General features: G+C 46.3%; 1 protein-coding gene across 2 annotated transcripts in view; it reads left to right on the top strand.

The window, feature by feature from the left end:
• Window positions 1–27,576, top strand: part of EXD3 (exonuclease 3'-5' domain containing 3) — a 2,419,489-nt gene that overhangs the window by 2,316,244 nt on the left and 75,669 nt on the right. For both annotated transcript variants that reach the window (XM_086921181.1, XM_086921182.1), the window contains one exon: window positions 4,987–5,080. In XM_086921181.1, the coding sequence (XP_086777307.1) occupies window positions 4,987–5,080 (94 nt within the window). The remainder of the gene's footprint in view (window positions 1–4,986; window positions 5,081–27,576) is intronic.

The raw sequence follows: 27,576 nt of genomic DNA, 5'->3' as shown, positions 1-27,576 counted from the left end.
TCCTGCATACTGCTAGACTTCACCGTTCTGCTGTGTGTTTGCTTTGTTCTGCCCCAGAAGTGATGTAGCAGAGTTGCCTATAAGCACCACCTCTGCTTTCCAGTGTTAGTTCTTTTCTTTCCTCACCTTGAAGTGTGGATCCAGATCTCTGCTACTACTTTCGTTGGTCTTTCAAAGATTTTAAAAATTGAAATCCAGTGTTCAAGTGAACGATATCCCCTCCTAAACCTAAATTCTTTAAACCATACAGGACTGCAGAAAACCTATTTGGAACACAGACTTGCACAAGGTGTGTGTCTGGGGTCAGGCAACAAGTCCAATTTTTGCGATGGGTGCACCCTCAGGCGATCCAGGATTCGGAAGCTGTATGTCGGTGAACGGAAAAGAAGCCTACATCTCTCGTACAGTTCCACTCTCACTCCCAAGTCAGAGCCCGGAGACGCTCCTGCAGAAGTCTTCTTTGCGGTCGAAGTCCAAGCGGAAACATATTAAGGCAAAGGAGGACTTGACCCAATCCAGAACTCCCTATCCATAAGTTGCATGAGTGTAAAGATGCTAATCTATTTTACTCCCGATTTCTGAATGAAGAGCTGATTCTGCGGCCCAATGCAACCTGAGTTCCATGGGCTATCACAACGCTGCAGCAGGTAGGTATTTAAGGAGGACATGCTGGCTCTCATTGGCACTATTCCAACTCCCTGTGGTGCACCTTCAGAACCTAAAGATATGCAGGGGACCTCAGTTGAATTATCATTGGCAGACTCCTCCTGTGCTGTCTGAACCTCTTGGGACCCGTCTCAGGTGCAGACTTGCACACCGGCTCCAATAGCCAGCTCGGTCCCTCATTCATTGATGCTAGTGCCGACGGGGTAGAATCTGATACCAGTGCCAATATCTGACCTTGAACCGGTGTAGTCTCGACCTACATCAAGGTTGTGCTCTAAATCTGCTACAGTGTACCCTGTCTCTATACCACCTGAGTCTGACCCTATGATTCCACTACAGCAGAGGCACTGTCAGAGACGCCATCAAATTTTTGGTTTCCAACTCCGATCAGAACTTGCCACCACTCGGAGATGACGATGGGGCGGATGCAAATGATTTACCCCCACTGTGATGACATCCTTTACATGGACTTATAGGAGGCCAGTGGGCTTTATACTTCCCCAGATACAGGGCTGAATTTGCCTTTTGGGGCCCCCAAAGAGGAGAGTGCCTCCTTTCTTGTGGTAATTCGATGAGGAGAGTCTGGATTCCCCTACACAGCATCTTAATCCAGAGAGTATGGTGGTCCAGCTTACACCAGCAAGATGAACCCTAATTTATCTGCTACGACCCCTTCCCAGGCAGGGAGTCGAAGAGGGTTGAGGTGTTCAGAAAACAAATGTTATAATCAGCTAGCCTCAAATTAAGGTCGTTCAATACTATTTGTTTTTGTGGCCAGTATACTCATGCCCTCTTTGAGGTGGCCAGCAAGACCTTGCTGGTGGTCAAGGAAGAGCTCAATACTTCCTTTGCTAAGACCTTCCAAAACACCAGGATGTGGCCAAATAAGTGATTAGTTGTGGCCTTAATACTACTGATTATCTAGGGGAGCGGTTGGTAATAGTGTGGTGCACCTTCGCCATTTGTGGATGTGTTACATATGTTTCTTCAGATATGTTCAGTCTCCCCATATGGATATGCTTTTCAAAGGCTTACGCTTATTCGGTGAAAAAGCGGATTCTGCCTTAGAACTCTTTAAGGAGAGTAGAGGCACGGCCCGCTCTTTGGATATTTTGGCCCCTGCCAAACTGTTTCTTTACCAGTTTAAGACATTTCTAGGCTACTCCAGGGAGTTAGGGTACAGACAATACCAGTCACCCCAGTTTTTTCGTGGTCAGAGATGTGGATCTGTTAGTCAACTCGCATGTCACCATAGTCTTTCTATGAAGTCTATTTAAACCAGGTGCTGGGTCAAATTTGTGGTCTGACACAGAGCCCGCAACACCAGACTCTTTGCTAGCAAAACTGTCAGATGTTTTATTGTTTGTTTTATGTTGGCCCAGCAAGGCTTTGCTTTGGTCACTGTTAAAGATTACGTGTCTGCCCTTTCAGCATTTTTGTGTTTATCGGACCAACTGTCCCTATTTTTATCACCTGTTGTGATGTAGTTTATTAAAGGTTTGACACACTTGTTCCCTCTCAAACCCTTTGTGATGTTACATTTGGATCATAGCTTGGTGTTAACGTTTCTCATGTATACTCCCTTCAAGCTGAAGCACAGCTGCCCATTGCACATGCTAACTCTAAAGACGGTCTTACTTATTGCAATCACTTCAGTTTATTGCATTAGTGAACTCCAGTCATTGTCTGTGCAACTGCCCTCCATCACCTTTTTTCCCAGACAAACTGCTTCTGAAGACTCAGAAGGCCTTCTCCTGAAACGTGTGACTACCCACATTGTGTAATCAATTATTATCCCGGCATTCCTGCCCCTCCTCACCCCTTAGGAAAGGAGAGGCTCCATTGGTTGGACCCCAAACGAGTTTCAAGCTTTTGCATCCTTCGTACCAAGAACCATAGAGTGGATATCAGCTTTTTGTGGGGTTTTCTGGGATGAAGAAGGGGAAGGCGGTGCAGAAGAAGACTCTATCGAGATGGTTAGTCCTCTGCATTAAGATCTGCTACACATTGGCCAAAAAGCACCTTCCTAAAGGTCTCAGTGCACATTCCAAAGTCGGACCGTGACATGGGCACTATTGTACACGTTAATGAACCATTATTGCCTGGTCAGGCAGGCCCGGTGGGAAGGGCGTTCGCCCCTCAGCCCTTCAAGACATCGTGATCTGACTCCATTCCACAGACCCTCCAACTTTGGGGGGTGCTGTTCTGGTATTTATCTTTAATAGGAGAAATCTACGTTTAGATGTATCCCTCAGAAGGGCATGTTACTTACCTTCACTAATGCTTTTTCTGGTGGACACCCAGTCTTACAACAGATTCTTCGCTGCCCTCCCACTTCCCAGTTTTGTGGAGTGATCTACTTTCACCATCTAAAAAGGTCCCAAATTCGAGATCTGCACACTGGTACAGACAATTGTTTTACGCTCATTGTCAGAGGGTGAAGTAAGAATCAAGCAAGAAACTGGCTGTGGGGTGGTGGTGCTTATACGTGCCACTGATCTGTCACTTCCAGTGTGGAATAAAGTAAATGCGGAGTGCCACAGATCCATCAAGCGTCTCACCGGAGCACTGCTCTGAAAAACGCCCGGATCCAGTCTGGCACCTAGGGGAATATTCTAAAGGTGACAAATCTGTGGTTGGTCTGGGTCGCCCCCAACCACAGCACACTGCATGAAGGAATGATTCTCCGATTTCAAGGTGAAATATATATTTTTTAAATAAGGCTTTTATTGACAGGAATTCAGTTTGCTTATCCCAAAGAAATTATTTGCAATTGATCAAACGTAAATGTTGGTGACAAAATTATTGCATTTTCAAAATGTTTTAATTTCAATGTTGATTTTTTAATAATAAGTCATTCTGTGTTGAGAGTTGTTGCAAATATTATGTTCTTATTGATAGAGGGCACTTGCTGCTGTGCCCGTTATATCATTACTCATGTGACGTTGTATCATGTGAAGTTGTATCAGATGACATTGTTTTATAACATTGTTGGAGTGGTCACATGTAGTAATCCTCCATTGGGTGTTCGCTATTGTAATCTATTCAGATGTGGTTACCACTGTAAAAGTGATAATAGTTGTTAGTAGCCCTGCATGATTTTCATTGAATTTAAGTAGCTCTCATTATAGAACATATTGGAACACTCTCAAATAGGTCAATAAACCCATGCCGAAAACAAGTTCTTCTGCTTTGAAAATGTATTTATGCCTGCCAAAAGATTAACAGAGCTCGTGCCACACAAACCAAAAGTCTAGCCACTACACAAATTACATTTTACAAACCCCAGTAGCAACAGAATGCCAGGCACTTTTACCAAACAAAATTAGGCCTAAATCACACAGCCATTTCAAAAGCCTGAAATGTACTCCTGTAGATTTCCCGCTGTGTTTGGAGCAGATTTCAGTCTTAAGAGTTCCAGGATTACTCTTGCAGGCAAATACTTTTGCGGTAGCGAGAATCCCTTCTGACTAATGCCACTAGGCAGCTAACCTCTGCTTGCAGTGTCCACTCCCCTGTCCCCAGGACCACCTGTTGCAGTTTAAGCCCAGATCTCCAGTGTCAGCATGGGCGGATTATCTACCATGGGATGACATCATAACTGATGGGGGGGTAAAATGTGCACCAGGAGAAGTTGAGAAACGTTGACAACTTTCACAAAGGGGAAGCCCTATTATTTGACCGACCCAAACTCTAACCTTATGATAATATCCATTATGGTATTGTTGGTGCACTTTACAATTAAACATCTCCAGGATGTGGGATTTCGAGTAGCAAATGTCTAATTGGGCACTGAAGTTATATTTCAGTGCACAAAAAACAGAGTGAACCCGCTTCGACACCTCCTGGTTTTGGGGCTACACACACAGCACATTTAATTGAATACTGTGGGGATGGTGGTCGGAAAATGTACCCCAGCCCCTGGCAGTGCCCGTCTTCTCTCAGATATGCCGCTCTCCTCCCTCAGGGCAGCCTGAGTGCGGAGGTGTGTGCCTGCTGTGGTGGGAAACCCTACCTTTACCTGCTAAGGCGCCTTTCGTTTGCTTCTTTTGAGGCAAAACGGCGGCCCTGCCCGTGTATAGTCAGTCGGGTGAGATTAGAAGAGGTGGTTTGTAAAAGTAAACCCCGCCGTCCGGGTGGTCTCATTGGAGGTGATGCACGCGGGGGCCGGGGAGGGAGGGCTGTGCTGGGAAACGCTCTCTTTCTTCTACAGTTGATGTTTGTTTTCTCTTGTTTTAATCACCGCAACAGTCACATTCTTCATATCCTGGGAAAGGCCCCGCTCCCTTCTCATGTGGCGTACTTTTTTTCTCCCCTCAGGTGTGCAACTGTAACAAGTACCTGAAGATTTCCAATCAGAAGATGAGACGCCTGATGGCGCTGGAGGGGCTGCTGACCCCCGAGACAGGCGCAGGTGAGAACCAGCATTGTGGGGTTGGGGTGGGCGCCAGGGCTGCAGGCCGGACTCTAAATCCCCGGCCTCCAGGTGTTTTAGAAGGCAGCACAGTACTTTTTGAATGCACTGACCCCACAGTAATTGCTCGGAGTCGGATACCGCGCATGTGTGTTTCTTGCATGTTGTCTTTCGCCCTCAGGGCGCGCGAAAACGCTGCAAGGGAACTTGGGAAGCGAATGAATGACGTGACAGGGCCGGAAGGTGATGAAGGAAAACCGGAAACTAGAGCACAGAGGAGAGTAAAGAAAATAATGTGACGTAAGGGTCATTGCTTCATAGGGTTCACGTCGCCTTAAAAGGCCTATAGTCGCTCCAGGGGCCTGAGAGCATCAGGGTGATTATGTTACAACCTTGGTATGCGGCCTACCCGCCAAAAACGCAATGTAAGCCCTGAAGGAGAAACTGCCCATGATCCTGGCCCCAACTCCCACCAGGCACCGAGCATTGTTCTGTCTTCGGTGTCTGGAGATATGTTATTGAATTTAGAGTTGTGGTCTGCACCGCGGCTTCTTTGGTGGTACCGGCTGTATCCCCTCCCAGAAGGGGCAGCAGTGGAGAGAGTGACTGGGGCTTCTCTTAGTCGACTCTGTTGCGAAGGCATCCGTTCTTTGCAGATCACAACGCTTTTCAGTGGTTGTAGGACTCCAATAGCCGAGTCAGATTTCAGCAGGCAAGCTAAATAGATAGAAGTGCTTGAGTAAACAGCAGCCCAACTAATGACGTCAGGAGCGTAGGCAGCAGTGTTTCCCAAACCAAAGTACAGAGCCGACCTACCAAACTACACAGGTGGCGAAAGAGCCCTAAGAGCTAGACAGTCACTGATTTTGGAAGTTCCCATCTTCAAATCCTTCATCGTGCAGAGACCATCTTTTACGGAAGAGGTCTCTTGAACTGATAAAACTTGCCCCACTCAGCACCATCAGAAAACTCCCAAGAGCCCACCTCTTAAGCCAATCCCTAAAGTAGAAACCTAAACCCAAAACTATCAGCCCAGTCTCGTTTTGCGCTGACACATTGCATTGTTATGTTCTCGATTTTCTCTGGTTCCAACCTCTTCGACTCCATGTTACTTGGTTCTCGTTCCAGAGTCTGCTATTTTTTATGTAAAGCGCCCTATCTCCTGCAGGTCCCGGAGCACTATAAGAATGATGTAAATAAATATAATAGTTGGTATTAGTCCTGTTCTAAGCTTTGATAAACCCTTTGATGAATCATATCTGCTGTAACAAAATCCGCTTTTGGTGCTGGTGTGCTGTATTTATAATAGTGTGCTTGCACCATCCTGGTGCTTTCAAAATCGTAAATAAAGCATGCTGGAGCGTGTTCCAAGCAATTACACCGCTTCTTCTTTTACGAAAAAGATCTTGCTGGTAAGCATTATAGAATTCCCAGAGAAGAAAATAGACTTGCCAAATCTCAGAAAAGAAGGGACTAGAAGAAACAAACACTGGGAAGCCCTGTAGGCCTTGCCTACGTGAGACCCACTGGCTTTGCCAATGTCTTTTAGCTATATTGTACAGCAGTGTGGCTGCTGCTCAGCATGGCTAAAAGTTAGTGGTGTGGCATAGAGTGTGGAGTAGAAGGGGTGTTGAGGTGAAGTGGTAGAGAGTGGAAGTGGAGTGGCAAAGAGTAGAGTGATGTAGAGTGGAATGGTGTATAGTGCTTGGAGTGGCACAGAGTAGAAGGGAGTGGGGTAGAGTAGTGCAGTTGTGGGTGTAAGTAAGTAAAGTATCAATAGAGACAGCAGGTAGAGTGAACACATCATAAATAGAAAGCCATATGCCTGTGTTAAAAGTAGGAAATCACATTGCGTATCCAGAAATAATTCCAAAATGCTTATTAAAAAAATGCATTGCAAAAAGAGGAGGAAGAACGTATGTTCTTGGTCCGTGCTCCAGGAAAGAGCTAACACAAGAAAGGAAGCGAAGCCTACGGAGATAAAAAATAAAAAAAAATGCAAATAAGAGTGACAAAGAAAACAACTAATGGCTTGCTGTGAACAGTTTGTAAATATACTGAATAGTAAACAATGTGTCTCGCAGCACAGTGCATGCGATCCCTAAAGAACAGATTCTTTTTTTTTTTTAATTTATTCTACTTATTCTGAGGTCTGGTTTTAAAGTGTATGGGAAAGTATCAGCTGTGGTAATATAAGGCTTGTGCTCATTGACACTGGCCACGGACAAATTCGTTATTGACTTATGTAGACTTGTAAACCAGCACGTTTGGACTGCATTAATGCTGTCTTTGCAGGGCTGCCACCAGGACTCATGCAGAAACTTCAGTTAGTGCAGAACGCGGCTGTTTGAATTTTGAGATGTTAATGGTTTTGAGTACCTCTCACAGTTTACAGTTTCCATGAGTATAACTTGCACCTTAAAATATAAAGTAATTCTGCCACCAATCAAGTATCTGCACACCACCCGTAATGTAAGAGTATTAGTCTAAGAAATTGGGCGCTTTTTGGACCCCTGGAGTTTCAGTGCTGTCGATCCAGGAAGTACACTTCCAGAGGGTGAAAGTGGGAAGCCAGATGTTTAAAGTAGGGAAAAGTGAAGTAGAACGCTTAGGGTCAAGTACTACGAATTCTGTGTCCCACAGCACACTTGGCGGATCAAACTCCTTTGCTTGGTGTTATGTTTGTGTCCAGTTCTTAAGGTGGCATAGTAGTTACCTGACATTTGCATAGGACACTAATGCCACTTCAGTGGCCACAAAACACTCAACCATGTCCATTTCACTGCGAGCAGATCATGCATGCATGGTTGTGTGTATGTCCTCTCTGAGACGAGAGTTTGGCATCTTGTGTGAGGTTCAGAGAGGTACACAAAGTCTTGTACGTTGACACGTCATTGGCAAATACATTAGAAGAGAGTGAGAGAAGAGTAGTGCATTCATATTCCCCTTCACTGAGGCATTGCAACTAGCATCAATGTGGTCCTAATGAACTGTTGTGAACCTCTAGCATCAGTCTTTTTTAGGTATCCCTTAAAATAGTATGGTGTTGATTACTCACACCGGCGTTCTTTGGTGGGCTTGGTGTCATAGATGTTTGCACTTTCTGTAGTAGAGATCAAAACCCAGCACACTTTCAGACTCTCCTGAAGGTGAGCAGTCCTTTGATGTTAGGTGGACTACTAAAGAATATGTGGACAGATGTTGTAGACATTTTGCAAGCGTCTGAAGCTTGAGGCGTTGAGGTCCCACTATACTAGCACTCGGATTACAGGAATGTTTTAATATTTGTTGGGTGTTGAGAGCCTGCCGCTGAATCCAGCTGTTGAGTTCCATTGACAACCTGCAGCGGTTGCCTGGTGAAATGAGGTGACTTATGATACAGCAGAATTGATGGTGGAAAGATGTCACAGAGTGGGTCAGTAATGTTGGGGAATGTGTCTGGGCTGCAGACGCTCCTGTAACTACGGAAACTGTTTTACAATCAAAGAAAAACATGAAGTAGCCCGAAGCACCTCACCAGTCCCAGTTGCCTACTGACTTGGTGTTTGGTTGTGATGAATGGAAAATCATCCCTTATTGGGACACACTACTAAAGAAAGGCAGCGATAGCATTGAAGGATCTCCCGCAGGTAGTCTCTCCGGGATATGGCACTTACCAGAAATCCGAGGATGTTCTATTATCTCTTAAGCCTAAATGAGGGCCCCTGGGTGCGTTGTGTCAGTGACCAGCAGACTGGCATTCCTTTCATTATCAGTGTCTACTGCACATCTGCTTCACTCCTTGCATTCCAGAGAGGCGTTTAGGGTTTGTCTAGACGGAAGCTCCTTTTAAACTCATGCTGTTTTTTGCAGAAATAGCAAGGTGTCATTTTCGGCTCATCCCTTGGTGTATAATTTACCAGTGAAAGGCCTGCACTGACGCCAGGGCGGGCCAATCAACAGCATAATGAAGGCTTTTTATGTACAAGGCTTACTTTGAGCACACGTTCTCCAGTTTTGTTGCCTCCAAGTTGGTTTCCATTTCAGCCAAGGTTGACTGTCTTTAATCTTTTCCCAAGAGCTCTCTGTTTTTTAGTAAATTGGGATCTGCGTCAATGGACTTTAAGGCCCTCCTCACAGGCTTTATTAACATCTGTACAAAATCACTCTTGATGCAAGAGCTGAGATGGAAGCCATCAGTTCACTCATGTGCTCAGTCCTAGAAACACTGTACAGAATTTAACTATTTACTCACTTTATTACATGGTGCTGAAAAAAGAGAGCAGGAAAAGGATTAAAAAGCTGGCTTTTCACTTAACTCCCTTGTTTAAAGTTGGCCGTATGTTTGAGTTTCCCTCCGACCATTTAGGGTACAATCTGTGATGCACTTATTACAAATAAGGTAAGAGTGGCAATTCAGCGAGCATGTGATCTGCAGCATGCATTTGGGTTTACCATACAATACCAAGGGTCTAGCCCTGTTGTGTATACGATATACGAGCTAGCATGAGCCAGTGGTATGCCTGCTTTTGTGAAAAGCATTTCATTTGTGTTTCTATACTCCTCCTGAACCAAATTGTCTTGTCTAGTATAAACCTGACAAAGTCTCACTGCTTTCAGTTACATCTGTGATCTACACAGGAGACAGTAATGTTATTCACCTTTGTTTTCCTTGAGTTGACCTGCGTTGGTGGTCTTTTTAAAGCGAGTTTACGGAAAGATGCAGTTTGTTCTTCAGGTACTGCCATGCTTATCTGGTAGCTGTGTGCAGTGAGTGACTCAGTGTCTTCTGTTAATGCTGTGGTTTGCTTCTCTGCTAACTGTATCATTTTACATGTGGTGCTGGAGGGTGTTGTAAGCATCTTGCAGTGTGACTTTGTCAACCCATTTACACTTTTATTATGCATCTTTAGGGACCTGACCTGACCCTGGTCTGTGAAGGTCGCTCCACCCGCCGCGCGGCTCCCCCTGAGTACGCCCGGTCTCCCTGCCTGCCCTGCTTGGTCGCCGCTGCCCCTGTGGCATAGGTTTGTTCTTTCCTTGTGGCTGTCATTCCCTGTGCTGTTTTTCCTCTGCCTTGTGCCCTGATCTGTGTTCTACATTGACTTGTCTTTCCCTGTGCTTGTTGTGCTTGGTTTACGCTTCCTTGTGCCCCTGATCTGTGCTCTCTGCTCCTTGCCCTCTCGTGACCGCTTTCCCGCCAGTACCCCTCCCCGCTCCCTGCTGCTGCTCCCCTGCGTCCCGCCCCATCTTCTTCTGTATCCCGATCCCCGCGCCACCCCGCTCCCGCCTCCCAGCTGCTCCTCCCTCCCACCGGCTATTTAGGGCTAGCCCGTGCGACGGTGAGCGTGACCTGACCTGACCCTGGTCTGTGAAGGTTGCTCCACCCGCCGTGCGGCTCCCCCTGAGTGCGCCCGGTCTCTCTGCCTGCCCCGCTCGGTCGCCGCTGCCCCTGTGGCATTGGTTTGTTCTTTCCTTGTGACTGTCATTCCCTGTGCTGTTTTTCCACTGCCTTGTGCCCTGATCTGTGTTCTTCGTTGACTTCCCTGTGCTTGTTGTGGCCCTGATCTGTGCTCTCCGCTCCTTGCCCTCTCGTGACCGCTTTCCCGCCAGTACCCCCTCCCAACTCCCTGCCCCGCTCCCCTGCGGCCCGCCCCCTTCTTCTTCTGTATCCCGATCCCCGCGCCTGGACCGCGCCCAGAGCCAGGACCCCTGGACCCCACCACCGCCAGCCCACCAGACGGACCTACGATGCGGCCACCCTCCACGGACTCAGCACCGTCTGCCACCAGGCCGCCCCGAAACTGACCCACGGACCCTTCATCTGCCAAGCCTGCAAATTCACCTGTCTCCAAACCGGCACTGCACCCGCCAAGCTGAGCACCAGCACCAACCACCTCAAGTGGATCCTGCTCAACACCCGTGCCGTCCACAGGCACGCAGTCGAACTCTGGAACCTCCTGGACACAACATCACCAGACGTCGCCTTCCTCACAGAGACCTCGATGAACGCCTCCTCAGCCCCCAACATCGCCATAGCCACCCCGGAGGGCTACAAGATCACCCGGAAGGACAGCATTAACCGAACCGGAGGAGGCATCGCCATCATCCACAAAAACACCATCCGCATCACGACCAACCCAGACAACACCCTGACCGCCACCGAGCACCTCCACTTCCAGATTCACATTGATCCCAATACCACCCTCAGGGGCACCCTCATCTACAGGCCCCCGGAACCACGCACACAATTCAGCGAAGCCATCGCATACCTGGTCAGTCAGCACGCCCTCACCTCCACAGACTACATCCTCCTAGGGGACCTCAACTTCCACCTGGAGAACAAGGATTGCAACACCGCCGCCCTGCTGGACAACCTCACCAACCTCGGACTCAAGCAACTGGTGAACACCCCTACCCACAACGCCGGCCACACGCTTGACCCGATCTTCTCCTCCAGCAAGCACATCACCTACAGCCACTCCACAGGACTACACTGGACAGACCACAGCTGCGTCCACTTCAACTTCAGGAGAACCACGACCCACCAACACCCGCAACAGCCCCCCGCAGAAACTGGAGCAAGATCACCACCGACCAGCTCACCACCTCCCTCAGCCAGAACCCCCCCACCAACACACCTGACCCCGAAGAAGCAGCCCACAACCTCTGTGGCTCACCGACTGCGCCGACGAACTTGCACCGCTGAAGAATCCTCCCAGCAGACCCAGCAGCAAGAAAGCCTCGTGGATTACCAACGACCTCAAGAACTCCAAGAAATCCTGCCGCACCCTCGTGGAAGCCTGGCGCCACGGCCAGACAACAGAAAACATGACAGCCCTCAAGAACGCCACCCGCAAACACCACCAGCTGATCCGCACCACCAAGAAGACAGCATTCAAAGAACGACTGGACAACAACACCCACAACAGCAAGGAACTCTTCAGCATAGTTAAAGAGCTCTCCAACCCCAGCGCCTGCAACAACGACATCACACCCTCAAAAGACCTCTGCGACTCTCTCGCCTCATTCTTCCACCGCAAGATCACCGACATACACAACAGCTTCGGCACTTCAACCGAGATGACCACGCACCCCACCACCGAACCGGCATCCACCACCACCAACCTCTGCACCTGGACCCCTGTCAGCACCGAAGACACAGCCGGCCTGATGAACACCATCCACTCCGGCTCCCCCACCGACCCCTGTCCACACCACGTCTTCAACAAAGCCGCCTCCATCATCGCACCCCAACTCCGACTCGTCATCAACAGCTCCTTTGCATCCGCCACATTCCCGGAAAGCTGGAAACATGCCGAACTGAGCGCCCTCCTGAAGAAACCCACCGCGGACCCCACGGACCTCAAGAACTTTCGTCCCATCTCGCTCCTCCTCTTCCCAGCCAAAGTCATTGAGAAGACCGTCAACAGACAACTCTCCGCCTTCCTAGAGACCAACGGATCCCTCGACCCCTCACAGTCCGGCTTCTGAGCAAACCACAGCACCGAGACCGCCCTCATCGCAGCCACCGATGACATCAGATCCCTGCTCGACAACGGGGAAACAGCTACACTCATCCTCCTGGACCACTCAGGAGCCTTCGACACCGTATGCCACCACACCCTGATACAGCGCCTCAGCAACACTGGAATCCAAGGAGCGGCCCTGAAATGGATCATCTCGTTCCTCACCGGAAGAACCCAGAGAGTCCGCCTCCCCCCGTTCCGATCCGCGGCCTCCGAAGTCATCTGCGGAGTCCCGCAAGGATCCTCGCTCAGCCCCACCCTCTTCAACGTCAACATGGACCCCCTCGCAGCCATCGCTCGCCAACACAACATCAACATCATCTCCTACGCCAACGACACCCAGCTGATACTCTCCCTCACCAACACCTGCCACCGCCAAAGCACACTTCCAGGAAGGAATGAAGGACGTCGCAGAATGGATGAAGACCAGCCGCCTTAAACTGAACTCAGACAAAACGGAAGTCCTCATCCTAGGACCATCTCCCTCTGCCTGGGACAACTCCTGGTTGCCCCCTGCCCTGGGCACCGCACCCAAACCAACAGACCACGCACGCAACCTAGGCTTCATCCTGGACTCCTCCCTCACGATGACCAAGCAAGTAAACGCCGTCTCGTCTTCCTGTTTCAACACCATGCGCATTCTCCGAAAGATCTTCCGGTGGATCCCCACCGAAACCAGGAAGACGGTCACCCAGGCCCTCGTCACCAGCCGTCTGGACTACGGGAACACCCTCTACGCGGGAACTACAACCAAACTCCAGAAGAGACTCCAGCGTATCCAGAACGACTCAGCTCGACTCATCCTGAACATCCCTCGCCGCAGCCACATCTCTACCCACCTGAAAGACCTGCACTGGCTCCCAGTCAACAAGAGGATCACGTTCAGACTCCTCACCCACGCACACAAGGCTCTCCACAACACGGGCCCGAAGTACCTCAACAGCCGCCTCACTTTCTACACTCCCGCCCACCAGCTCCGATCCGCCAGCCTCGCCCTCGCCTCCGTCCCTTGAATCCGGAAATCCACCGTCAGAGGAAGATCTTTCTCCTACCTGGCGCCCAAGACATGGAACTCCCTCCCCACTCACCTACGGACGACCCTGGACCATCTCTCCTTCAGGAAACAACTCAAGACCTGGCTGTTCAAGCAGTAGCGACCCCCCCCAACGCCTTGAGACCCTCACGGGTGAGTAGCACGCTATACAAATTGTTGATTGATTGATTGATTGACAAAATGTATGTAATTAGTTACTGGCTAATATAATTGTTTTTCATGATGTATTTTGTACATTGGAAAGGATTTTAAAGGTGTAACTAATTTGACGAAAATCGATGTTATCTCAGAATCTTAGTCTGCTGAACATATGAGGGATTTTATCAATTCTTATAGTACCCATGCACTTTTACTTTATCGCAACATTTATTATTCTTGCTTCCGAACTGTATTTGTGTAACAGATTGCACTGTGATTATTTCTCTTTTTTTATTGAAGTTTTAGTGTTCTACTTTTATGGTTGTCTATATGACCAAAGTTAAGTCTTTTGAAACTACTGGCATATGTTTTTGCAGAATAACAAAAACAACTTATGGAGCAGTGACTGGGTAGTGTTGCATTGCTGCAGCAATGGTGTTGTTTAATGGACTTTGTGTGGGTATTCTTTAACTGCAAGTAAATAGGGCTAAGTGTAACAAAGTATTCAGTAGAGGCACACCTGTTTCAGTCATGAAAATCATGTCCATCATCCTTGAACGATGCTTTGAGGTATTTGAACATCTTGAGAACTCTCGTGGCTTGTGGGAAGAGTACGTTCAGGAACTAATTCTCTGTTGTAGTTGGGTTTCTATGTCAGTGTAGTGTGCCATGGTTATATAACTATGCTTTGTCTTTTACCAGTTCTTGTTCGAACGGTTTCATTGATGTTCATCATCTGGTGTCTTCTTAATCAAAAGCAAATGGAATGAGCAAAGATCCTTCTGGTTAAGGGAGCCTTCCCCAAATGCTGCTGTTGACTGGATGCAACAGTAGTATTTTGTAGTTAGATGTCTTTAGGAATATGACTGGCATGCAACAGTAAAGCTGAAAATATTATAATGAGGATCGGGATGGAGAGCAGGCAAGGACAGGAGGAGTCAAGCAATTGGCACGCCATCTGGTGAAGGCCTAGTATTTTGTGGTAGACCACCCTGTCCCCAACCGTCCTAATTGCTTGTAGCTTGAACCTTCTCCTCCACTCCTGTCCCTGACCCCACCATTTCACATTTCTGCTATCTTCCACAGCACTTTATATCAACGTTGTAATGGCTTTGAGTGTATAAAAGAATTTGACATGGCTCAGTTCCTTGTGCTGTCCATTGAATTGGTGTGAACGAGGTTTAGTGCCCTCATGACCGCAGTTCAATATACTTAAAGTCTTTCCGGGCAATATTCAGTAAATTGGGATTGATAAAGACAAAGATTAGCTAAATCTGCTATTTTGCAGAGAGTTGGCTGCCATGCCTTATGGGCAAGCAGGAGTTGGCCCTAGTGTTTGTTGGATGTTTGAAGACTGTTTTTATTGACCTGGACCATCTTGACAGCTTTCTTGAAAGAGTATATGTTGGGCAGGGATTTGGTGTGGGTTCCATAGCATTTCAGATGAGTAGGCCTTGAATGATTGTTCACCCGAGTACTTATCTTAAAGGTGCAGTGTTTAATCTCTAAACACTATCTTCTTTGCTGTTGTGATAGACTGAAAATGTTGAAGATATGCCCCACATTCATGGAATATAGATATTATTGAGACATAAGTGTCTTTATTTGTGATGGATATGTCTTACTGCAGATTCCTGACCTTGTGAAATCCCCCAGGCACCATATTGGATCTGGAAATCTTTCCTCATGTGCCAGCAGGTGCTTCGTGCAGTATTGTGTCAACTCTGTCACACAATCAAAATGACACCAGGGCCATAAATAATCACCCCGTGTGCTTTGACATCAGTTCCTTTCTTCACCTTCCAGCATGGATCGGCAGCTTGCTTTCTTAATTTTTGTCTCCTGGCAGAACTTATGTTTGTCAAATCTTTTTTCAGTGTGCAAGGGACATGTCTTCCCTTCAAACTATAGGCTTCAAACCCTACATAGACTGCTATAAGCAGATGCCAGTGACAGGTCCACACCAGGTATGTCTCTGGTGTCTGGGTTCCACACATGACTTGAAGTTGTGCGACAACTGCACCAGGATGAATCAAGCGTCCATCCAAGACCACAACACCAAACTCTGTCGCTCATCACCATCAGAAATGACCAGTCTCGCTCAAAGTCGAGGAAGCAGATGCGTTCTTAATGTTTTTCTTAACAGAGGTCCTCTTCCTACTCCAAATTCTCAGGTAGGTCCAAATCCCTTCCCCCAAGCTACCCAAAAAATGAAAGATGTACAAATGTGACTCCCTTCCTCCCACTACTCTCGTCAAGAGAAGTTGCATGGACGTCAGGGTGCCTCACGATCTAGGTCCCTGTCCCCCATTACGGAACCAATCCCTCAGCTTGTCCAAATCCAAGCCAAATTCCTGGGTCCTTCGGCAAGGCTGCAACAGGTTAAAGCCATGTTGCATGGATTTTTCTGGCTATCGCTGGTGTGCCTATGGACCTCAAGTCCATAAAAAGATCCCCTGTTTGACTACTGATAGCAAATCAGTCCCAGATGCTGACAATGCCTCTTGCCCCACTGCAGTGTCATCCTTGATTCCGGCGCTGACCCATGTAAAGGCTTCTCACCCGGCGCCAAAGTCCCTACTGGTTGCCTGTGCATTCATGCCAGCAGAAGAACCGATTGTTTTTTTTGACTCAGAAGACAACACACCACAATCTTGACCAAATCATGCCCATTCGACAGCCGACACAGTCCATGCAGCCCTATTTGGTCTTGGATGCAAAATTGTCACTACCAACATATTTTTGGGATTCAGAACCCCTTGATGGTGATCATTGAGATTGCGATTCCCAACTGTGAGGAAGAAAATGTATTTCTGGATCTTCAAGATGCCAGTGGATTAGATGTGTCCCCTGACACTGGCCTAAACTCATCATCTGGCTCTTTCATAGAAGAGTCAACGTATGTTGAAATGGTCAAATGGAGGGTTGCTGAAGTCCTGGACCTCCAATTGAGTTACTTAGAAGTAAAAACGAATATTTCCACAGATGTCTTGCAGCCTGGACAGATTTCTTCAGACCCTCTCTTCCCATTCAATAAGACCCTTACAGATTCCTTAATGGGCACTTGGGCCACACCTGGATTTTGCCTGCTTGTGAATAGGCAACTCAGACCTTCTATGAGGTACCAATCTTTCCTCCTCCAGCACCCTACTCCAGAGAGTCTTGTGGTACTAGCTTCCAGAAGAAGGTTGAATCCTAACTCTAGCCCTACTACACCCCTAGATAGTGACTTCAAATGCAGGGAGACCTTTTGGAAAACAAATGGTCTCATTTGCCAGCATTGCCCTCAGGTGAGTCAACTCCAGTTGCTTCTTAAGACCTTACTCACATGCGCTCAGGTCATGTGAGTTAAACATTACCTTTATCCCTGATGAGTTTCACACCAATTTTGCTTCGATCATAAAAGATGGGCATGATGCTGCACAACATGTCATCAGATTGGGGCTGGACACCAGCGCTTTCTTGGGTAGGGCAGGCGATACCTGTATTGTGCCTCGCTGCATACCTCGATGAGATCCACAAGCTTCTCCAGTGATGTCCAGCAATCACTGATGGGCATGCCCTTTGATGTCACCTGTCTCTTTTGAGACAAAGTAATTTCGGCCCTGGAGTACTTCAAAGAAAGCAGAGCCACAGCGCGCTTCCTTGGCCATTAAGCTCTTGTGCGGCAGTATCCACAACAGTATCACTTTTTCGAGGTTTTAGAAGGGGTATCCAGCAGAGGGAATGTCAAAGCCTGCTTGTGCTACAACAGACCCGCCTAAACCTTTTGCGAGAGAGGTCGGGGATCTGACTTACAACATCCAGTCCCTAAAGGGCAACACACTACCCAGTCTCCCACTCTGCCTGCTGCCATTCCCAAACCCCTTTAGTTTGTCCTCTGTGGTACATTGTCACCCTGTTGGAGGCAGGATAAGTTATTACCTCCAAGGGTGAAAAGCATCACAAATCGGACATATGAATGTTTCAAATTGTCCAGGATGGATATGCCATAATTATTCTGTCTACTCCTCATATGCCACAGCGACTTCTGGAAGACAACTTGACCACTCTACCAAGGGAAGTCCAGGCTCTTTTGCACAAGGAAGCAATCAAGAAGGTGCGGGCATCACAAATAGGGCCTGGATGCTACTTCCATTATTTATTGGTGCTTAAGAAGGCAGGAGGAGTTCAGAATATTTTAGACCTTCACCATCTGAACTTTTTACAAAAAAATGACAAGTTCAAGATGCTCACCCTGGTGCAAGTACTGTCTTTCCTGGATCCAGGCTACTGGATGGTGGCATTGTATTTGCAGGATGCAAATTTCCATATCCTGTCCCTGCAGTCCCACAGATATTACCTGTGGTTCTAAGTGGGCCACAAGCATTTTCAGTTCTTTGCGCTCCCTTTTGGCTTCACCAGTGCCTCTTGGGTATTCACGAAAGTGATGGTGGTGGTCACTACACATCTTCAGAGGTTGGGAATGTCAGTCTTACCATACCCTGATGACTGGCTGTGAAAGGCAGGCTCACCTCAGTCTGTTGTGGACCATCTCCAGACAATGGCAAACCTCCTGACATCTTTGCTTTTCTTGATCAACGTGTCACACTGCACTCCTTCGCAGAGGCTTCCCTTCATCTGAGCTATTCTGGATATGGTACAGTTTCGAGCCTTCTCTCCACTTCAAAGAGTCCTGGATATTCAGGCTATGATCCCGATGTTCCAAACACTGGCCTGGGTCTCAGGGAAAGTGGCTCTGAGAATTCTTGGCGTCCTGCATCTCGTCGACCTCATCAAGGTGTCAGAATTGACTGCGGAAGCTCTCCAGTGGTATTTGCTCGACTGCAATTATACCAGTGGCAGACCCCTCTCCCAAGACACTCAGAGTTGACTTACTTGATTGTTGCATTATTACTGCGTTGAGGAGGCATCCTGGGAGATGTGGAGATCAGAGGACTCAATCAAACAAGAGAGGGAGGGGACCAGGAGCTTATTGAGGTCCAGTGCCCGTGCTCCAAATCAAGTGTTATAACCAAGTCGGTGGTCACTGTTCCATCGGAGTGCGTGCCGTGGAGTCACGCTCACACTCAGATAAACAGGATAGAGCGAGAAATCCTAGAGAAGGAAAGGAAGCTAGATGGAATCTAAGGACCTCTCACAGTGAGATGAGGGGGAGGGAGGGGAAGAACACTCTTTGTCTCTTGTTGCCCTCACACACCCCGAAGGATGTCATGCTTCATCATCGGGCGTGCTCCTCGTCGGGCCGGCGCTGCAAATCCCTACGGGTCCTCCGAAGGGTCGCTTTTGTGGAGATCTTTTAAAGAGAACAGCTGTTAGATGAGTGCGGGTGTGTGGAGAGGGTCCTTATCTTAGTGGTGTAGGTGAAGAAGTGAGTTAAAAATGGTTAGGGGTGCCAAGACCTAGTAAATTTTAATGTACGGGCTCCCCTGTCATAATAAAAAACCAAAAGGTTGTGTGTTGCAATATGGGTTCTAATGTACCCTGGGTAACATAAGGTGTTGTCAGGTCGACATGTTTCGCGCTATCATGGTCAGGTTGATCCAGTGCGCTTCATCAGGACCAGTGACAGCAAAGAACTGTGTAGTTTTAACTAGTGCAAGTGTAGGGGGAAATTGCTAACCCCCTCTGCTAGAGGTAAACGCGGTCTACTACTCCTATTAGGGTGCCGTAGTTTTTTGAAGATAATTAATCTCCTCTCCAGGGAAACCTAGAGAAAGTAAGGGAGAGACGGCAGAAAAATGGTGTAGGAAACATTTATTCGAAATAACATTCCAAGTCATAGTCTGTGTCATGATAGCTCACTAGACATCAGCCCTATGCTTGGGTCCAGTTCTAAGTCAGGGCGTTGAACCGGCATAAGCCCAACATGGGCTTTGCTCAATGGTGCAGCTGGTCCAGGGACCAGCCTGGTGTTATCCAAGCTGGTCAAGTCCCACTAGGCCAACTGTAAAACCACTCTGCCAAAGTACATCGTTGCCCCAAGACACACATTAACCATGGCCGTTGGGCTGCACCACAGGAGAAGTCCGGTGTTGCATCACTCTATCATGGATAGAGTCAAGATGCGTGCCACATGAAACCCTTCCTAGGGCACCCCCCTACGTCCTGGCAACTGTACATAGCAAACCTCACATTCCTGTATCTCACCTCTCTGAAGTTGGGGTGTTACTCCATGGGTGGCAGCGTATGTATCACCGTAGATTGACGGTCTAAAAACGAGATGGTGAAGTGAAAATAATAATATAGGAGGTGCCGTGAAATATTTTGCAGCATGGTGTAAATTTTAACCCCAGTCCGCCGTTTAAGGTGTTTAGCAAGCTGCCACACAGTAACCCAATCTTGTAAAAGTGCCGTGGTCCCTACACCCACAAGTTCCCCGCAACAGAGTACTCACGTTTCTGTCGGTCGACAGGCACTGACTGGCACCTACCCTTCATACGCCGGCCCGGATCTTGAGTGTCTGGACCAGCATAGCTATAGATATACCCAGCGGAGAAAATTTCAAGGTGGCGGTCGTTTCCTGGTGCTGAGTCAGGAGCTGCAGTAGTGCTCCTGCGCTGGGTATAGGGACACTATTTCCTGCACATGTGCAAAGGTCTGTCAGCATAATTATAGTTAATGTGGGAGCTCGCCCGCCACTGGATGTATTCAACACTGATGGTGTGTGGCGGACCAGTCATATTTAGATTCTAGTGACGGGTGATGTTAACGTTTTTATAACTCGGTAGGGCAAAAAAGCACAAATAGTATTTTTTACATCAGGTGTAATACATCCGAGTGCAACTAGAGAGAAATATACGCCCTCATACTAAGATGTACAACAGTGGGCTACTAGAAAGATATGTGCCCCCATTGTAAGTTTTACAACAGTGGGTTACTAGAAGGATATGGGCCCTCATAATGGTATAGGTTCTATATCCACAGGGTACAGCTAAGATGTGAAAGCCAGAGTAGTGCCAACACCGACTGGCAGTTTTTTTCACTGTTAGTGTAGTAATGAATGAAAATGGAGAACCCGGTACCCAAATGGTTTAGGGGACTGGTATTTCACCTGGTACCCAAATCGTTTAAGGGAATGATTTTTGTACCGTCTGGTAGGCGGTAGGTGGTGTAACTGAATGAGGAGGGAGGTTGGTGTTATGTTTGGACCCCTGGTTGCTGAGCCTGAAGGTACTGGTATATTACTGTGTATGGCAGTTGGTGAAACAAGAAGACATCAGATGGATCCTAGATTCCATTGGGTTGACCACTAGAGCTCCGTCCATGGCATGTCTTCATTCAGGCCGTGTACATGGGTGCGAAGCCGATCGACCAGCGTTGTTCACGTCTTAACATTGAAGTGTTGTTCCATGCTGGGTTCGCCTCCAAGATGGTCCAGGCCATGTCTTCACTAGCATATCCATTCTCAATGAAGTGGTTTGTCATCTTAGTGGACACGCGTCCTCTGCATATAGTGCTCCTGTGTTCACTCCTCCTTGTCTTCACGGGTCTCGTGGTCATTCCTACATACCTCATCTGGTATGGGCACGTGATTAGAGATACGCAGTTCTTGGTGTTACAGTTCGTGTGGGCGTGTTGAGTCCATGAGAACTCCACAATCTGGATAGTTTTAGTGGACCTGGTCGTAGGGCAGTGACCAGATACCGGTGGCAGGTTCCAGAGGGTGCAGTCGATGGTTCTTTTTTTCAGTTGTGGACGGGCATGGACCAATTGGTCGCGTAGATTGTTGGTACGTTTGAAAGCGAAGCGTAGTTGAATCTCCAGTGTGCCAGCATTCAAGATCTTCCAGTTGCGTTTGATGATCCCTTTTATCTGATTAGATAAGGGCGAAAAGGTAATCACGCATGTTATGGTCTCATTGGCTGTGTGAGATTTAGTTTCCAGGAGGGCCTGTCTGTGATTGTTTCTTGCGCGCTTCCTCGCTTTGCGGATCACTTCCATGGGATATTGCCTTTCCTGAAGGTTTTTGCTCAGGTGCTCAGCCTGCTCATCGTTGTCTTTCATTTCACTACAGTTGCGCCTCATCCTAAGAAATTGTCCGGAAGATTTTCTCGGAGTGCCTTGGGATGGTAACTTTTGAAGCTCAGCAGACTATTGCGGTCCGTAGGTTTTTTGAACGTTTTTGTGCGGAGCTGCCCCCATCTAGGGTAATCAGTAGGTCCAGGAAGGGGATCTCTTTATTAGAGCTTGTCATTGTGAACTGTAGATGAGGGTTGAGATTATTGATCCATTTGTGGAATCTGATGCATGCATCCTCTGGGCCATTCCATAGATCAATGACGTTGTCAATGTATCTCTTCCATGTGATGAGATTCTCATGAAAGAGATTGACGTCAGTGAAGATGTGGGTGGATTCAAAATGTGACATGTATAGCTGCTGTGATACATCTATTGAACGGCCTAACCCATGTTTGCACCTTTGTGATTCCACTGTTTGGTCCTTACATTCTTGATGGACACCCCATCTGAGATGATGCATAGCTGCTCTCCACATTGTCTGACCCTGAAACAGCTTCCCTCCTTGCAAAAACATCAGCTTGTCAGGAGTGAGTTGCAAGCCCTGTCTGTTCAAGAACTATATACCACCTTTTTCCCAGTCAAACTGGTTCTCAGAACTATAGTGGCATCTCTACCAAAAGTCATGACGCCGTTCCACGTCGGACAGTCTTATCACCCTTCCAATGTTCTTTGCTCCATTTCATCAATCCAAGAAGGAAGAGAGGCTACATCACTTGCATCCCAAAAGAGCCTTAGGTGTCTAGTTGTCCGTACCAAAGAACACCTGGTGGGCAATCAGCTCTTTGTGGGGTTCACAGGAACAAAGATGGGTAAAGCAGTGCAGGTAAGAACTATCTCTATATGGATCATACTCTATAGTATAAAGATCTTCTTCCCACTGATTATGAAGCAGCCTTCAGGGCCAAATCATCCGCCACTGCACTGGTGGATGGAGTGCCTTTTTTGGACATCTGCAAGGCTGCTATATTGGCGTCACTTCACACGTTCATGAAGCACCACTGTCTGGAACGTCATGTCCATTGGGAGGGACATTGCCCGTTGGTCTGGCAGGTCTTCTTTGTCTAAGCCATTCTACAGACCCACAACCTGGGGAGTCACGGCTTTGGTATCTATTCACAAGGTGAGGAATATGCGCTTAGAAGTATCCATCAGAAGAATAAGTTTCTTACCTTCAGTAATGCTCGCTCTTTCCGACCACATATATCTCACCTACCCTCCCTCTTCCCTGTTCTGTGGAATAGGTATGTTTTGACCATCTTAAAACGGCTCTGCACACTGTCAAATATGAATAATAAGGGCTCTGTGCCCGATGACACGTACAGATATCAGAAAGAAACGGATGTCTGCCCACAGACGTGGTGATTAAATATGGCCCTGATGTCACTTCCTGGGTGGGATGGAACCGGCTCAGAGCCACACAATGTCACATACCGGTATGCAAGAGAATTGCTGAGAAAAATCTCCTGATCTTGTCTGGCACCTTAGGGTATTCACAAAAAAATCTGCCGTTAGATAGAGTATCCACCAGAAAGAGCATTACTAAAAGAAAGTAACTTGTTCTTTAATGCCAAAAGAGGACTACATCATTTTGAGGTGGTGCTAGAGATTAATAGCTGTAGTAAATATGGATCACTTCAGCTCTTGACCAGCTGATTACTTAAACAAGCAACTTTCTGAGTTCTTGGAAAATAATTATATCTTCCATGCCTTGCAAATCAGATTCAGGCCCAGACATGCCACAGAGACAGTGCTTCTGGCAGTTGTAGAAGATCTTGAGACCCTCCGGGTAAGTAGTGCGCTATATAAATGTCTGTGATTGATTGATTGATCTTAAATGGAAACTTGATCAAGGTGGTTTTTCAGCTTTGATTTTGTTGGATCTTAGTGCAGCATTCAATACAGTATCTCGCATAGAGATTGCCTAACTCAGGAATAACAAATCATGCCTGGAGGTGCCTGGCCTCAGAAGCTTTTTATGGGATAAACCGGTCTACACTCAAGCATTACCACTTGTGTGTGGTGTGCCCTATACTGTTTAATGTCTATGTTTGACCACTGGCTGACCTTGTGAAGTCATTTGGACTATCTTTGGCATCATATGCGGATGATACCCATATAAATGTTTCCTTGGTCCCTGAACCCTCCTCCAGTGGGTCTGTTAAAATCTTGTCTCCCTGTAGTTCCTAAATGGATGGACTGTTGCTGCCTAAAACTCAATGGAGACAGGACTGAAGTGATGATAATCAGGAACAATTTAAATATTTGGTCTCCGCACTATTGGCCCAAAACCTCTCTGTCCTTAAACCCAGCCTGAGTCTGTGGTAAAAAATCTGGGGTTCTGGTCGGATGATAAACTCTACTTTCAGATGCAAAGAAATAAACTAGCCCTAGTTTGCTTTGATACACTGAGGATGGTTAGGTAGATTCAGAAATTTCCACCAGCTTCTGCTCAACAAATGGTAGTACAGGTACTGGTGACCTCGTGCCTGGATTACTGTAATGTGCTCTACCTGGGAATTCCACAATCTGTGCTGAATAGATTCCAAGTGGTACAAAATGCAGCTGCTCATCTTCTGCTAAAGATTCCTAGACGTCAGTCTGCATTGACATCCTTAGATAGCTGTATTGGCTACCTAGAAAAAAGTGTATTCAATTTGAGGGCTCATGCATAGCACATAGAATTTATAACGATAAGGGCCCAAACCTCTTAGGTCAGATGTTGCAACACTACACCCCTCAAAGACTTCTTTGCTCCACCAAGTCCTGTCTGGTAACTACCCCCGGAATACAGAAAAAGCAGATCAGGGTTCGGTCTTTCTCTTTCCTGGCTTCTAAACTCTGCAACGAGATACCCCTTTCCCCGAGGATAACCTCAGGTAAACTAATGTTTAGGAAAGGGCTTGAAACATGACACTTTTGTTGAATCTCCTGGCACTATTTTGGAGCTTCTTGGGTTCAGGCAGTTTGTAGCACTAGGAAACCCTTAGTGGGTAGCTGTGCACTTTATAAATCAGGTGAATAGAAAAAGAAATAGAAATTGAGAAGTGGTCATTGGCCAATATGAAGGCCATGGGGTGGGGTAACCTGTCAATAGGCAGCATGGGTGGTATAAGGTAGCTTCACTTTGTTGGCCACTGTGCATCATAGTTCTATTGCACTGAACATTTGAAAATCATACATGTTCAACAGAGGAGGCATATTGTTAAACAAAATGAGATCATGGTGTTCTATTTTCCATGTTACTTAAAGTGCCCACATTATTGAGAAGTGTGCATAGTATAAAAATGCAAAATGTCTTTCATGTGGACATGAGGAGGTAATCTGTATACACACTTAAAATATTAAGATAATATTGAATGTACTTTTCTTTAGATTTGAGTTCAAAAGCAATACTTCACAGGTACAAGAAGTGTCTTTGTATCACTATGCACTTTTTCCGACCAAAAAAAAGGTTTTGATCCTAATAAATGTACACACCATAGCCCTTTCCCTCAGCTCCACCCCTAGTCTACAGATCAATCTGTGAGCACTTGCACTTATTTTTTCTCATTTAAAGCACCGTAGATACAGTATTTTAAAACGATATCCCTTTCATTTTTTGGGGTTCTGCTGTGAAACAATGGCACTCTTTAGTTTGTTCCTGCGATTCATGTGATGTGGAAGCATTCACTGCTTAACCTTGGTATACAGATGGAATCTGAACGCAAGCTTTCCTCACTTTTCAGAACATACCGATATCTTGCAGTCCTATCTCTTCTGTTTTTTTTGCTCTTGTGTTACTGATGATGTGCTGAAACATGTTTTACTTCATTCTTGGCACACAGCTGCCATCTCAAGACCTTGTCCCTGTCATGCTTGGCACATACATAACTTTTTGTCAGTGACATCCAACGTTGGTTCCCACGTTTCGAGACACTATCTTATTGTTTTCCTTGAAAAGGTTGACTTCTCAAGAAAGGATTCTCCCTTGTTCTTGGCATGCATGGAATTTTTGAATAGCAAACTCTTCATTCTTGATCAACACAAAATCTTGTTCCATTATACCCTTTGGTGTTGCGGTGAAGGTGACTTGTTTTGTCGCTGTCCTCTACACTGCTGGGGTGCAATTTACATCCTGATTGATATTCTTCTGGGCTGCTTTTAGAGGATACTAGTGAAATCTTAATGTAGTAAGCCCTCCGTTCTTCGAATACCATTGGCATTATGGGATTATGCCTTTTGACTGTGGGTTTGTCTGCTGTCTTCTGCTATGGAACATCTCAATTCACATGAGGCTCAGATTGAACATTTTAGAGGTTACAATAAGGTAGTCTTCCATTAAGAGTTTCGAATGGTAGATGTTCTTCATGCTGATGGTGTGTATACAATTGTAACCATGCGTTATGTGACTGTTCTGCTTAAGGTCACGATGCAGAACATTCTTATGTCCGTTATTTTTTTCTCATGGTATAATATCGAATCCCCTAATGATGTCTTCACTTTTATGTTGTCTGCTCCTAATTAGCAGGTTCGTTACTCTACCTTTACAATTGATATTCATTTTAAAACGATTTCTGAATGTGTCTTAATTGAACTTTGTATTTAAAAAGTGTTCTATTGTGCACTGTTGAATTCTGTCGAACTCTACATCGATAAAGCGAACTCAATCAGTACATATTAAAAGCAATTATTCTGAAAATTTGGTGCAAGTGAGTAGTGCTTGATTGATAGCAGTGGAAATCAGAGCACTTTTTTTATACGTAGATTAAACGCAATGTGAACAGCCACAGTGTTTTCCGCCCCAATATGTAGATGAACGCTCAGAGTCTTTCACTTGGTCTCCTGATGGACATTGATTAGCTGATGTTTTTGGATTAAAATGTTAGGTTGATTCATTTACAGAAGACACTTGGAGAATATGGGATAAGACTGCACCTAAATGATGAGACTTCCTCATGACTTTATCTAGGAGAGTTCGGAATGTATTACACAAGTTTCTGAATTGACCCAAACATAGTTGAAGCCAACACTGCATCAACCATACAGGGTGAAAATAATTTAATAGGTAGTTCGAGGACACCATGATTCACACTTTGGGTTTGACAATTATCCGAACTACTAATCATTCTTTCCTTAAGCTAAAATAATGCACGGGGTGAAATAAGTTAGAAAGTAATAAAGGGTTTTTGGAAACACTTCTCAGTCATTAAAGCTATTGGATAATGGTGAACGTGTGGTTTTATTCTAACATTGAACTTTTATCATTACATTGAATATAATTAGGGCTCCCGGTTTTATGGTATTTTTTTTTTTTTACATTTCCGTCTGTATTTATCCATAGTTATTTTTTTGCTCATTTTATCTGTATTTATCCATATTTATTTTGAGTTTTGTGAACAAATGAACCTGACATTAGTATAGTTCCACATTTATTTAATCAATAAATAAGCACTCATGCTTGAATGCCTGCCAGGTTTCAATGCTGCGAACACCCGCGGAAGATAAATCCATGCACTTATATGAAAATATGCAAACTTTAGTATCAACCTTGTGTATATCTCTTCAAGCCTCTTTACTAAAATACCTTTCTTTTTTAACCCCCTTACCTATCAATCGACACAGATATCGGCTTGGCAGTCATGGCTGACAGTATTTAGAATTACTCAAAAAGCAGCCCATTTTCTGTTGTTATCCACATTTAAAAATAAATACAGACACGAAAAGAAAGGTTTTCTGTCTGTATTTATCTGTAAAAATCAGTAAAAACGGAAAACAGCGAGCCTTAAATATAATGC

The sequence above is a fragment of the Lissotriton vulgaris genome, chromosome 5, assembly GCF_964263255.1.
Source record: "Lissotriton vulgaris chromosome 5, aLisVul1.2, whole genome shotgun sequence".
Taxonomy (NCBI): Eukaryota; Metazoa; Chordata; class Amphibia; order Caudata; family Salamandridae; genus Lissotriton; species Lissotriton vulgaris.
The sequence above is the reverse complement of the archived record's forward strand: the minus strand, read 5'-3'. Positions and strand labels throughout refer to the sequence as shown.